We start from the raw sequence: 14,746 nt of genomic DNA, 5'->3' as shown, positions 1-14,746 counted from the left end.
ATAAGCCAGCAGTCTCAAGCGAGTGCAAATGTCTAGCGTCTGGTTATTCCAATCTACATATGCCGTTTGATTTGGTGCAATGTGTCTAGCCTCGTCCCTCGAGTTTCTTGATATATCTGGGGCTGAAGCGCATTATGGTACACGATTCGTGTACCAATGGTAAAATGTTTATTTTGTCTTAAATATTGGATATCAAAAGCCCATCTTTTTCCAGTAAGATCACAACATGAATGTTGATTTAATTTGACAAATAATTTGAAGATTTTGGATAATATTGAGTTAGAGACTTAGCTCCTTTAATTGATTTAATGACAGGTTAAATCATTTAACGGTGCCCTGCTAGGTGGGTTAAATATGCGTTAAATTTAAGGGCATGGTGAACAACAGATTTCTTTTGTCGTTAAATATAACGACTATGTTAAATAATTTAACCACATCGTTATATTTAACGACAAGATGAACCATCGGGCCCAGAAGTCATTTTAAACTTAACATTGTCTCCATAGATAACATTCGTTACGAGTTATAACACAAAACAAGACCAACATATAAAAGTTTTATTAGTAATTATATATACAATATTCCACTTAAAATGCTATTTTAGCTTCATGTCATTTTACTACTCAACGTTTATAAAATAATATAGAAAAATCCGTAACAAAATAAAAGTTTGATTATCCATCTGATTATTCGAACCATATAATTTCTCATCATTTGTTCGTAGAATGAAATAGTCAACAAATGCACCGTTAAAGACTAATGATTATTAACAATTGGTTAATCTTAACAAAAGCATTAAATGGCAACAAAGTCATGACCTAAAATATGAAACAACAAATCGGACTTTATTGTTATTTATTTCATAAACTCAGAAGTTTAGTCTTGGAATTCGAATCATTCGTTCTGCTGTCATGGGAGTGGGGGCTTCGATAACTTTGACCTGTGATTTTGATTTGATAAATCTAACACTTAAACACATAGTAACAAATAATAACAATACAACAGTTACAACAAGTATAACAATAATAACAACAATTCCTTCTGATTGAAAACATTTTTCTGAATGGACTTGATTTTCTTGATCCACTGTTTCGACGGTTTCCTCTGAAAATTTAAAACACGATTGTTTAGAAAATCATATACATGAAATCTGTTAGTTCCCCCAAGGCCATCGCAAATATACATTGCTTATACAAACGTTGTGTATGATTCGTAATCATCAGATGCCAAATATTCTAAATTAAAATATATCGACGTCTTTAATGCAGGTCAGTACAAATAAGAAGTCAAGAAAGGAGAGGCGTGAATTCCTTTTAACAAATTTTATTTCTTTCACTGTAAAACCCAACAAGCCATGGGGTTTTCTATACTTACTTGGTAAGTCATTGCTCGGAACTACTGGTACTACAATTCTGTCAGATGGATCTAATACTGTTAGTGTTTCTTTCAATACAATTTCGGCACTAGCACCTCCCGAAATAGCACTTCGTCTTCTTCTGCTAACACCACCCGTTTGTGCATTACATTGTGGCTACAGAAATAAAACATTATATACTTTTCTGTCTGGTACACAGAGAGCGTTTAGCAGTACGAAGCATTTTTTAAAAGTAAATCCTTACTACTTTTGGATACAACAATAATGTTATGCAAAATATTGCTCAAATTAAGTCAAACGGGTATATATAGATGTACGATTCATGACACGCGTGAACCCTCCCTCTATGTCTGGTAGTCATAAGACCGAGCACTTGTAAGTGTATTGGGGCACGGGGGTGGGAAGTCATTTGGAATTTCGATTATGTGATAACGCAACAGTATATTTTAATGGAATTTTAAGAAAATTAATTGTTCATAACACAAAAATATTTAACTTAATATTACAGCTAAAAAAAAAGTTGAACTTGGCTATACGCAAACTTCTGCGTTTTGTTGGATAGAAATAAGCTTAATTTTGGGGTAAATCAACTAAAATCATGAGCGTTACCCCAGAAGGTTCGCGTTGCCATAGGCGCTAAGTATAGTAGAATTGACAGCAGAATTTGTTTTAAACCAGTTTGAAGCATGGGCGTTACCCGGGGATAGGTAACTCATTTGTGTCGGATAAGACTCTTGGGGGTCCATATACACTAAGCCTTAGAAGAATGGACAGCAGAATTGGTATTATTACATCTGATACTTACAGGTGTACAGGCTGCATCATTAGGTTCACAAACTTTTACATTACATTCAAATGATATGACTGGCGAATTGGAGAATCGGAAGATGCTAAAGTATACAATGGCGGATGGCATAATATTATCATACACAACACCTCCCTTCATGACACTTATGCCATCAGCTGTTGGGCACCTGTAAACAATCATAATTTTATCATGAATAAATATATTGCTATATAAACATTCTACGGGATTCCACGAAGTAAAAGTGAAATCTTAACAGTGTAAACATCAATAACATAAATAAATTATGTGTGAGAAAGGTTTACAGCTATACTGTAAAGAAATGGGAGAGGAGAGGCGATCCCACTCCTTGGCATCATGAAAACTATGATCCCCAGAAACCAACTTTAAATTCTTCGTCTACTCAACCCACGATGGTCTACCCAACCCACGATCGTCCATTAAGTTTAAAATGAATATAGTTTAAAATACAATAAAACAATTACCCATCATCTACGAGTCTGACTCTGAGTGGTTGTGGTGCATCTGGTCCGTTTAAAGCGTCACAGCTCAAGAGAAGAAGTGACGTATACTCTGAAAAACGATTATTATTGTATTTTTTTAAGAATTTATTTTATATCACTTCGGGGTATTTTCAGAATTTTCAGATTCAGTCTAATACCGTTTTCGATTATTACTAAAGTACATATCACATTAAACTGTGTTGAATCCAATTGTGTTGAAAATTCGTATTCATAATGGATAATAATAGTACTTTGCTTAATTAGTCTTCTTCCGAGTTAAAAGAACTGATTTTCGAAAACATCGATTTAAGAAGATTTACCCCAAGACAATTTATTTCTTAAGTTTTGAAACACTTCGACCGGGGAAAGACGATGATAATTAGTTAATAAATACTTACTTCTAGTATCAGCCAAGGGGAAGTAAAGTCTGAGAGGTGTACCGATATATAGCGGGGGTGCTATAGCCATACCACTAGCGTCTTGTACAGCAAACAGAACTGGTTCATATGTAGTTATTGTCTGATCTTCTGTTAGATTAGCTCTTAATTAAAACGAAATATTTAGAATTTAATATACTTAACACTTGCGTTGAATGGGTAAAGTTTTGGGACAAGATAATACTTTGCTGTTTTAATATATTGTAATTTTAATTTTTGTATATATATAAAAAAAATAAGTTAGTCAGCAATAATGTTAACAGCAACAGAAACATTTATAAAGCCTGTTATTTTAATAAATTTCTAACCGTTGATCTACAGCGACACTTCCCACATCATTACTGACCGTAGCTATTCCAGAGTTCATGTGGACACATGTAGCTTTTACCACGATATCTAGAGATGTTTCAAATGAAGGTGAATTTTGGATGATGACTTCCGCGTCATAAACAGCATCTCCAATCTGAAATGACAACGCAAAACCTTACCGTAAACTTAGAATTGTGTGGGGATTGACCACGTTACTTGGTTATTATAAGGCGAGGGAGGAGAGAGCTTTGCAATGACAGTGACGTCTTACTTATAATTATCCAATTCAAACTGTTATAGATTTAGACGTTTTTTAACTATCCAAACCATTGGGTACACCTTCTTTACAATGAAGTAAGAATCGGAGTTTCCCAGTGGATTCTCTTCTCTACCCACATCAGAACATTTAGTGGCGGAACAAGTTTTCTAACTATACTGCCCTACAGCGTCTCCTCAAAGTTTTAGAAGTATACTTACAGCAGGTTGATCTGGTGTTTTAAGTATTGAACAATCACTGTTAAATGCCAGACTTGCTTCATAGTTTAAAATACCAGTAATAGGATCGGTTGACCCGGTAAAGGCACATGAAAGATCTGTTCTGTTGTCTTTAATATATACTAAACCAGAAAATGCTGGATAAGGAACAATGGTGATCGTAATTGCGTCACCACTACATGTAGCCACCGCTGAAAATCAAATTTGAATCGATAAAAAACCGAATCTCTGGCCGTACGAATTTTTAAAGGTTCGCTCCACTGCTTTCAATTTTCTGAATAATATACTAGCACCAAATTTACAAAAATGCGTTTCATTCAAACACTATCTTACTCATGTTTTGTTTGTCGCTGGGTTGCTTTGAGTTTAGTGTTCACGATTGTGTTAGTATAGGATAAAGGGGTATTTCATTCCATTGAATTTTGTGTAATCCGAATTTACTCAAAATAATAATTAGATTGTGAAATTAAAAGATAATGCTATAGCAAAAGTTTAATTTTATCATTTACTTAGTTCATTGTGTAGCGCATTTCAGATTTTTTTTTTTTTATATATATATATATATATAGTTTTAGTAACAAATAACGTTAAAAACATTTTCGGATTTCCGGAATTACGAAAACACCCGACAATTATTGACCAGGGCCCTGTTTCTCGAAATCTTAACTAAAGTTAAAATCTAAATTTTAGTAGATACTTCAATTTTGATTGGCTAAGCACTAAAATCAACCTAGTATTATCCAATCAAATTACTAAAATTTGGATTTTATCTTAGTTAAAATTTCGTGAAACAGGCCCCTGAAGCTAAATCACGTGACGTAAGAGGTGACACTCATGTAGCAAGAGATGTATATATAGTTCTATATAGCATCGGCAGAAAGTGACAGCTTGTCAGACATTGATTTCGCCCCGAATGTTTTTCCCTATCAGTACGAGCCAATTAGAAACGCGAGCAACAACGGAGTCCGTCAATTCTCGATATCTTTCCGCTTCATTTATTGATGTTCACGCTTCATCGGGGAAAATATATCAGAGAAAAACTATTAATTCCAACAAGTTTAGGCCTACCCTTGCCATAGGGTAATACGGTATCATATGCCCTAGCCTACTTTCCTTGCGCAACAATTGAAAAACGAGGGTCACGTCGTATAGCATTAGCTACCTATCGCTGAAAAATAATTTCTATCACACTCATTTAGCTAGTTTAAACTGACGGACTTCCTACATGTAGGACTATCTATGATCGACTGCAAAATCATCGACACAGGCCTACACCTACTACTGACGAGGAAGGGGATTCGAAAAGGGGATATTAATTTACATTAGTAATTAGGCTACCTACCTGTGTCGTTTACATTTCGTTGCTATGGTTACATCAGTCATTTTTATTGCTAGATTTTTAAAGCGTGTCGGTTTCACCATAGAACTATGCAGAGTTTTAATATAGAAAGATAACATAACTGCCATATCTTGATCGACATAATAATATTATTAAAATCACGTTCGTAAGCAGATAACTCGAAATGATCCCAACAAAGAGAATGAGAAGCGTGTTTTGATGGAGACCACCCCTTCTCGCCTCGTCGACATCGCTGTGTGCAGGCCTTTCTGCGTGTTGCCTGGCTTGGAAATTTTTAAAAAATATGACACGTGCCCCCTGACTTATTTTTTGTGCTATTAGTACATCCCCAAGCAACGCGATTGACCATGTTTATGCTTCCAGTTAGTCAAAATTCAAAGTGACGGGATACAGTGCTCAGTTGCAATTGCCTTCTATAGGGAAATTCACAACGTCCGTCGTCTCTAACGTCAGTTACAGAAAAAATCAAAACGAGGCTGCAGATAGACAGAGGTTTTTTTTGTTATATTTTTCCTTTGTAAAAATATTCAGAATGACTTTTAAATTTTCGTAGGGCTAAAAATATTCTAATATTAATGTTATTTTTCATATTAAAACAACTTTTTGCGACAGTATTCTCCTTTAATTACTATTTTAATTAAAGCGACGTTTCGTTGAGGATTCTAATTTTTATTAATTAGCTGTTACTTGTTTTTGTATATAAACCTTCTGTACATTATTTTCATTATCATTTGCTTGGAAACGTTGAGAGAACCCTCAACGAAACGTCGCTTTAATTAAAATAGTAATTGTGTTCCATATTATGTTTTTGTGTTTATTACATATGTCAATTGCTAAATGCCGCTCAAAGAAGATAAGATCGGGTGTTATGACTTGGTCTACGCCATTTTTCTACTTAAAGATGAAATACTGTACTAAGAATATCTATAGTTCACCTGCATTTAATACTTATATGACGCTTAAGTTCCAACAAACCTCCTAATCTGTTAATACAATACAATCGTTGTAAACTCACCTCGCCTTTTTTCACAAGCTTCTCCATAATAAGCATCATCAGCACAGTAACACTTACTTAGTGATCCAACTTTCTGACAAATGCCCACCATTTGACATGGTGGGTCACAAGCTTCTGGTCCAGCAGGTACAAGAGCATCTATAAATGACATTGATAGATTTCTGAATAACATGGTTTCGGGTTTAATACCTTGTCAACACTATACTTGAGTAATTTTCCTATAATATTTTCTATTTTTGCTCGGCGCCACACCCTGCAGTCACTAGCTTATGCCAGGGAATCCAGTCATTTTTTCAGGAATCTGAAGTACTGGGGCATAAGGGGGTTTGAGGAGGTTGTCTCCCACCGGGCGCGATAACAATTTTTAATTTCGCCAAACGGTAGTGGAGTTTTGGGATGTTTATCTAAATGCCAGAATTTTCATCTCTCAAATAATACCAAAGCTTGCCGGTTTTCTAACGTAGCAATGTATTAATATTGACATTGTTGAAACAGGAATATTTATCAACAAGACCTATGATATATGGACGATATAAAACGTCTCGTTACAGATCTGTTTGGTTCAACTAAATGTTTAAGTTTTATCATATCATCTGTTCATTTGCAGAATTCGTTCATAGGACTTGTTTTCGCCAGGGATTAAGAACGCTTGTGCTTGATTTTTATTTTGAGGCCAAGACACATGTACAAGTATTTAATTTTTATGGCTACGTATGCAACGCAAAGAGACATCTTGCCCAGCTCTTGCTTCACTTCATGTGCTGTAACATTCACCTATGACTGTACGTTATTCCCATTTCTAAAACACATAATGCACATACTAATTAACTCGAGAATATGGATTAAATCATTAGAGTAGTCATTTCCCTTACTGGTTAATATGCTTTGGCCAAGAATTTTAGCACCGGGTGCTGTTGTCTCTTGTTTTCTTTACATATAGTTAATTTGTAAAATTCAAAAAAGACTAAATAAATTATTACTTATATCTAGACCACAATCGTGACCTTGATGTGTTGCATCACATACACATATACCGGTATCTGGATCACATAATGCACATACTAATTAACTCGAGAATATGGATTAAATCATTAGAGTAGTCATTTCCCTTACTGGTTAATATGCTTTGGCCAAGAATTTTAGCACCGGGTGCTGTTGTCTCTTGTTTTCTTTACATATAGTTAATTTGTAAAATTCAAAAAAGACTAAATAAATTATTACTTATATCTAGACCACAATCGTGACCTTGATGTGTTGCATCACATACACATATACCGGTATCTGGATCACACGGTGTTCCATTTTCACAATCCTGACCAATTCTTCTACAGTCAAAATACATAGAATTTACACCTAAAAAATGATTATTTTAACACAACAATTAGTATATACTTTGAAGATTTATTCGTTATTGTTTAGAAAGCTACTTTTGTAACGTAGTTCTTTTTTATTATTATTTCACTTGTCTGCAAATTCACTTTTTATATCGGAGCAACAAATCTCGAATACTCACAGCTGACTACCACTAGAAGAACCGTTGCTTTTTCTACCCAGTACATCTGAAAAAAAAACACATTTTTTTTTAATGGTAGATCCAATTTGATTATTAAGACACGCCTAAATTACATTGTGCGCTTTGTAATTCCGATTAGATCTGAAGAAGGTTCTATTCGTCTTACGTTATGTTATAGATTGTTTAATGTGCTCTGTCAGTACAATATGCACCCTATATCACCGAAATGGAGATAAATCTTCATTAAATAGTAGTTCTATTATTTATGCTATTATAGCCCAAAAATGCAGAAAGTAACCCCAACATACATTCTTCTTTTAAAATTGTGTGGGTAAATCCCTAGCTATATCCTCCTGCTTGATCTGCTTTATGCATGAATTGAGTAATTTATTTATTCAAAAATGAACAGATAATACAAAACCAGGGCGATTATCGTTCATTGATAAATGGTATTTGACAAGATTTCATTCTAGGATTGTCGCTCTTTTTAGTAATTACAAATGTTATGTATGTTGAAAATCTCGGTTTTACACCAAGGACAATAATATATTTCTATAAAGCGAACATATACCCTTCAGTTGAAACTTGTATACCTTGAGTGTAATTTTCAGCCTGATAACCTTTTTTTAAACTACCGGGCAATATGTACAAAATATATTCGATTCGCTAGACATGATCTTAATACCTGAAAAGTTAAGGTTAAACCATTGATTGTTTATTTTTTAAAAAATAATTTTTTAGCATTATTATAATTCCTGGACATACTTTAATTTGTAAATTTTGAGTTTTTGTATTCATTGCAAACTCAAATAAAACATGTATAAATCAACACTTACCTTTGCTGAATTTTAAAACTCTCTTGGACTAGAAAAACCATAGAATCACGAAAACACAGTAAACCCAAGATAAATCTAGATGATACTTAATCTCTAAATATAATAAAACGATGGCAAAGAGCGTTTTTATAGGATAATGGCCGGTCGGAATCTGAATCGCCAGAGGGTAAATAGATTTGTTTTATGGTTGTCTGACAGATCTATTGGTGGTATGTTAAGGACAATGTTACCCTGGTCACTGACGTATTTGAAGGTGGTTCCAAAATTGTCTTTATTTTATTATAGCTACGATCTAAAATTAAGCGTAAAATGCTCGAACATGAAGTTATTTATGTATTATTTCAACAGTATTTGTTTTATATGTGATAATATTAATGTGTTTTATGTTAAGAAAGGACAGTGTTCTTGTAAAATATATTATGTACATTTAATTACATGTTATTACTTGTATCTTATTTTCAAAAAATGTAAGTGCAGCAAAGTGTATAATAAGAAGACATTCGACACAATAAAATATTATCCAAGGGCAACTTCGGTATAATAGATTTCGAATATATAATACCTAAAAATGCCTATATAATACATGATAAATCTTGACTATTTGATAACTTGTGGCATCCAACAACACGTACTGAAATAGAAGCTCCCACATTTGGATATTGTTTTCAACTAGCGGTGATGGTCATATTATATAGGTTATAAGCCTTGAGCACGAACTATTAGCGAAGTTATTGCTCCTAACGTAGAACTTGTTAAAATATTCAGTAAGTTGGTAGGTCCATGTCACTCATTCATTTTATGGACAGTGAGGATGACAAAATTTGTGGCAAGATTGATTTTGTCTGTGATGCTAGCACTGTGATACCAGTGCTAGTAGGTTAAGGTCGCCATTGTGGTCTTTACTTTGCTTTCTACCAATCTGCCACATAGAGGGTGTTTGAGTAGCCGGTACGGTATGGTTCAAACAAAATGTTTATACAACTTTTCTTAGTGGCTGGCATGATAGAATGTACAAATATTTGGAATTCAAATATCACAAGGGTTTAACGTCTTGCTTTCCTGCGCCATCTGGACTGATGACGGGATATACCATGCAGTGTATTATGAGGGAAGTGTTTGCATAGAGAGCGACGTTTCTACCTAATCTTCTTAACACCAACTGCTAACGAATAACCACGCTGAAGACGTTCTCGACCACACCGGGGTCGATCCTGGGAACTCCTGGTTAGTCAAGCACTTTATCCACACAGTCAGAGGAACGTATTGTATTCACATACACATTCGCATATATACTCTTCAAATAAAGTAAGGGATATTGAAATGCAAATACCTATGCAGGTTGTGATATTATAAATAGTCATGGACACTTGACATGCTTTGAGAGTATGTTCACAGATGAAAACTTATCGCCCCAACCGAACCACTGAGCTGTACGTGCGACACGCAATAGCGCTATACACGTGGGAGGGGTTAATTGTCAAATTTGACACTTCAAGGAAGGGTTGATGAAAACTGTCGCGTGCTGGTTTATACTACCCATGTTTGCTTTCCTATCGGTTCTTGCATAAGATTTACTGTTTAGCGTATCTTTGCTTTAGTGTGTTACGTTTAATTTGCAATGAGACGTCTTCAACATGATGAACGTCTATGTGCTATTGGCATGCTTCAAATAGGTTCTACACAGCGAGCAGTAGCCAACATGCTTAATGTGTTACAGTCTGTGATTAGCAGACTGTGGAACCGGTACCAACAAACATACAATGTTGATGATAGACCTCGTTCAGGTCTTCCTAGAGCCACTACACAAGCCCAGGATTGATACATTCCAACACAGGTCGTGCGAAATCGAGGACAAATGACAAATCAGCTTTCTGTAAACTTGTACCCCAGACGGTTAGAAATCGGCTACATACAGCCCATTTGCCAGCACATGGCAAAAGACGTCCGGCACATGGCAAACAGGCGTCAATGGTGTGGGCAGCGTAGAAATTGGGGTAATCGTCGATGGGCGCGTGTAATGTTTTCAGATGAGTCTAGATTTACTCTGGATTTCACCGATAGGCGTGCTCGCTTTTGGAGGCGTGTAAATGAGCGTCATGCTAACGTTAACGTCTGACAGCATGACAGATTCGGGCGTGGGTCTGTTATGGTGCGGGGAGGACTCACCGTGACTGGCAGAACGGACTTGCATATTGTTCAAGGAAGGGTCACGTGTGTGTACTACAGTGACCACATCCTGGCACCGATAGTTCTGCCCTTTGCTCAACGGGCAGGTCGACGTTTCATCTTTCAAGATGATAATGCCGTGTCCACCGCGCTCGTGTTGTGAATGACTACCTCCAGCGTCACCATATTGTCCATGTGCCTTGGCCAGCCATGAGTCCTGTCTGGGACATGATCGGGAGACGTGTTTGTCAACGTCAACCGACAACACTGCAAGAATTGGCCGTGGCACTGCAAGAGGGGTGGGTCAGATTGCCCCAAATCGTGATTGGACGGTTGATTAGGAGCCTGACATGACGAATTGCTGAATGTTTGAGGATTGGTGGAGCAATTACTCATTATTAAGACAAAAATCAAAAACGTCCATTTTCACTTTTGACAGTGTATCACTTTGCGAGTGAAATGGCAATTGGCCTGTTATTAACATACACTGGTTACCTCTAATAAAAACAGCAGTGCATTTCCGCATTTTTGTATTGTTTCTGAATATCCCTTACTTTTTGTTTTGAAGAGTATATATGAATTATAGTAATTTCTGTTACGAATTGTGTGACTTGTGTTACTCATACTTGCGCCAACAATATGATGATGGTAGCATCATAATATTGCAACTAGAAGTATATGTATCTGGCAATAATAGTGACAATCAACCTAAACGATTCGGAGAAGAAGGGTGGTGGAGTTAAATTCGAAGAGTCATAATCTGTACAGTATTGTTTTAACGGAAGGAGTAAACCCACGTGTTGTGAGTGGAAGCTACTGTGAGGCCATAGCTGACCAGAGAACACTACGTCCTTTTTGTGGGTCAAATGGCCGGATTAACCTATATTACAAACGTTTACATCAAACCTCAGCTTGTCACGTCAAAAATGACATCTGTCTATTGATATATTAGCTATATACTTATATATTTATTTTGCGTCTACTATAACTATTCAACCAAGTAACTCAGATCATTATTTTATTTAAAATCACCTTGAAATCATACGTTGTCTTGCTTAACAGAAACAATCATAGCGTTATACATATTTACCTGTAATTATTATAATAATAATAATAATAATACTATATAAATTAATATCCAAATTAATTCTTTAAAAAATAAATCTATTGATGTTTTACTTTCCTTGGATTGTTCGTACTTGGTTTTATTTTATTTTTATTCCTAATTAGAAAAGTTTAATGTACATAAATATATGTAATTTTCCGCCTGCACGCAGTTCGAAGTGTGCTCCTAAAGGTATAATAGTACTATTACAAAGATTTATCATCTACATGTATGTAGATTTGTTCTGCTGCTAAGCTGACTTTCAATTTTACCATATTTCCCTTTACAACCATTACATATAATAAGATAAATTACAATTATAGATTTACATGGCATATTTTGTCTTACATAAAATAGTTGGTCCGCTTATATTAATGCAGCTAATATATCTTTGCACCTACCCCGAAAACAAAACAGAACCCATAAATTTTTTTATTAAATCCTGATTTTTGCTGTGATTGTTGCCTTCATTTCACCAATCGTTTGAGGGTTGTTCTGGTACACATTAATCTTGGGATAATCTGGGAAATCCCCAAAGATCAATATGTTCGAGTAATTGACAATTTTGCGCGATGTATGCAAGTCTGCCTCCAACGCCGCCAAGGTCATTTGAAGCATATTTTGGAAAGAACATGACTTTTATGCAAAGCGATCAAGATCACCGACACTTTGGCGAATGATCGTACACAGACTGAAATTTAAGTTCGGCAAATTTCTTTAAATTTGCTGGACCTTAGTAGGATTTAATAAAAAATTTATGGGTTCTGTTGTTTTGTTTTTGTTTTGTTAACAATATGCATAGATATTAATAAATAAAATGTACATGTATTCCTATTGTTTTTTATTTTGACGAAAAATACGAACATTAAGTTTTACATCTGCAAGCAAAGATTCGAGACAACATGAATAATATATTAGATATGTCATCTCAATATATATCCAAATTTAGATTAACATATATTGTGACGGTAAATACAATGGCCATAAATGTTAAATTTGGTGGTTTGAAACGTATGCTTATAATTTTCAGTGAATTTTCACATCACTAGCCATAATCAGTTTGGTATAAGTTTTAAAAATCAAAGCACTATTACTCTTTTCGTTAAATAAAGGAAAAAACAACAAAATGTATTGTCTGGAAACGAAATATATCGACCCATCATTTACCAAGAAATCTACCTCCAGTCTGATTTCACGGGAGCTCACTCGCTCCGTGCTCTTGTTTTAGTGGTTTTTGTCCAAAACTGAAGTACTTTACACGATTACCATATAAGGGCGATAGCCAAGGTGGTTAATTTGATTAAGCGCTGTCTGGTTTGATCCGGCGACTTTACAGTGGGTTTCCCCTTGTCAATGGTGCCGTCCGTAAGGCACGTAAAAGACCCCTTTACTAGTTAGAATTCGATAAAGCGTTGGCGGAAACAACGCTGCAATCATGGCAAAATTTACCCTTCAGGAACACCGCATGGCATTTATGCCAGTCTTCTTTAACCCCTCGAGCCACGGTGGCTAAGTGAGTAAGACGTTGGCTCGCCAGGCTGGAGGCCCCGTGTTCGATCCCTGTGTTGGCCGAGAAAGTTCATCAGGATTTTCCGGCGTGGTTCCACCTTGTCAGTGGTGCAGGAAAAAGGGCCTGACAAAGAACAACGCATAATCGTTCGTATGGGACGAAAACCGAGGTCCCGTGTACACATTGGTGTGTACGTAAAAGATCCCTTGGCAGTTGGAATTTGATCGTAGCGGCCAAAATTTCCCCAATAGCATACTAAACCCCATTTCATTTCATTTCTTTAACCTGTTTGGTATAGGACTTTAAACCCCGTTTCATTTCAGTTTATTCCTCAGCTATGGACTATCATTAACCTGATTTCTGAAGGCCGTCGTCACATGGAATCAGTGGAAATTATACAAAAAAGCAGGGATGTACTACCTCCCCAGATTGTAATCGCATCACTAGTAGATAACTATACCACCTTTGAGTCTTCCTTTCTGTGGTAAAGAGAGAGGTGGATTAGGTGAATTGCTCCCCTTTTGTATAGTCCTTATATTCGAACACTACGGTTTACTATTGACCTTTCTGTAATCTATATGGGTAGGCGACGTCAAGATTTTCAATGAATGATAATAGCGTTAACGTTTTGAAATAGCGAAGTATAAATTTTTGTACAACAGTCAGGGCAGGTTTTTGGAAAATTTGACTAATTTCCCCACTAAAAAGGGAGCCCTCCCCGCAGCTCACTAAATTTTCCAGGCAATCTGGCAATGTATTCATATCCTGTTACTTCGGGTCCATCAAATTGGATCTCGCATTTTCTATAACCGGCCCTGACTGCTGTTGCACTGAATCGAAAACAAGCAGCATTGCATTTTCCAACACCAATTTTCGCCGGTAGGTGTAAAATAATAAACTATAATTGTATAATTTATAAATTGTCTGAAATATATTGCATTGATGTCATTCAATTACAGTTTATACGGTATGAATTACTCAGATTTGAAGGCCAATAAATATTGTACATATTTGGAATTTTATTGTTAAAGTTTTATTAAGTTTTACATCCCCAGGCAAAATTACTATATACCAGACAATGGTCCGTCACCTCTAGATATTAAAGATGACACTATAAATAAACAAATCATATAAAATTTTGACTTAAGAAGACGAGATTTAAATTAAAATGATAGTATAATAAATCTCATCATTATCACCAGAGACACAGTCTATAATGTTAGGGAAGCAATAAATCTTAATTAAGCAGTTCTTTGTTGTATCTCTTAAAATTTTAGAGTTACTTATAGGCTACAAAATGAGGAAGAATGGCAGTAT

At 35.6% G+C, this 14,746-nt stretch overlaps 1 protein-coding gene across 1 annotated transcript; it reads right to left on the bottom strand.

Annotated features, from left to right (window-relative positions):
* Positions 1-657: 657 nt before the first annotated feature.
* Positions 658-4,097, bottom strand: LOC126821443 (EGF-like domain-containing protein 2). The gene is made up of 7 exons (XM_050549865.2): positions 3,907-4,097; positions 3,429-3,583; positions 3,082-3,224; positions 2,666-2,753; positions 2,181-2,349; positions 1,375-1,531; positions 658-1,104 (listed from the first exon to the last, which is right to left on the bottom strand). The coding sequence occupies exons 2-7, from the start codon at positions 3,485-3,487 to the stop codon at positions 869-871; spliced, it is 852 nt and encodes a 283-aa protein (XP_050405822.2). The 5' UTR covers positions 3,488-3,583; positions 3,907-4,097; the 3' UTR covers positions 658-868.
* Positions 4,098-14,746: the final 10,649 nt, after the last annotated feature.

The sequence above is a fragment of the Patella vulgata genome, chromosome 5 (assembly GCF_932274485.2).
Source record: "Patella vulgata chromosome 5, xgPatVulg1.2, whole genome shotgun sequence".
NCBI classification, from domain to species: domain Eukaryota; kingdom Metazoa; phylum Mollusca; class Gastropoda; family Patellidae; genus Patella; species Patella vulgata.
The sequence above is the reverse complement of the archived record's forward strand: the minus strand, read 5'-3'. Positions and strand labels throughout refer to the sequence as shown.

What these genes read in the sequence shown, in the direction of transcription:
- LOC126821443 (XM_050549865.2), bottom strand. Translation starts at nt 3,487, where the DNA reads ATGAACTCTGGAATAGCTACGGTCAGTAATGATGTGGGAAGTGTCGCT. An exon ending in CCCCTTGGCTGATACTAGAA is followed by an intron (nt 2,754 to 3,081) that starts GTAAGTATTTAT and finishes ATCGTTTTTCAG; the next exon opens with AGTATACGTCACTTCTTCTC. An exon ending in GTCAGACTCGTAGATGATGG is followed by an intron (nt 2,350 to 2,665) that starts GTAATTGTTTTA and finishes GATTGTTTACAG; the next exon opens with GTGCCCAACAGCTGATGGCA.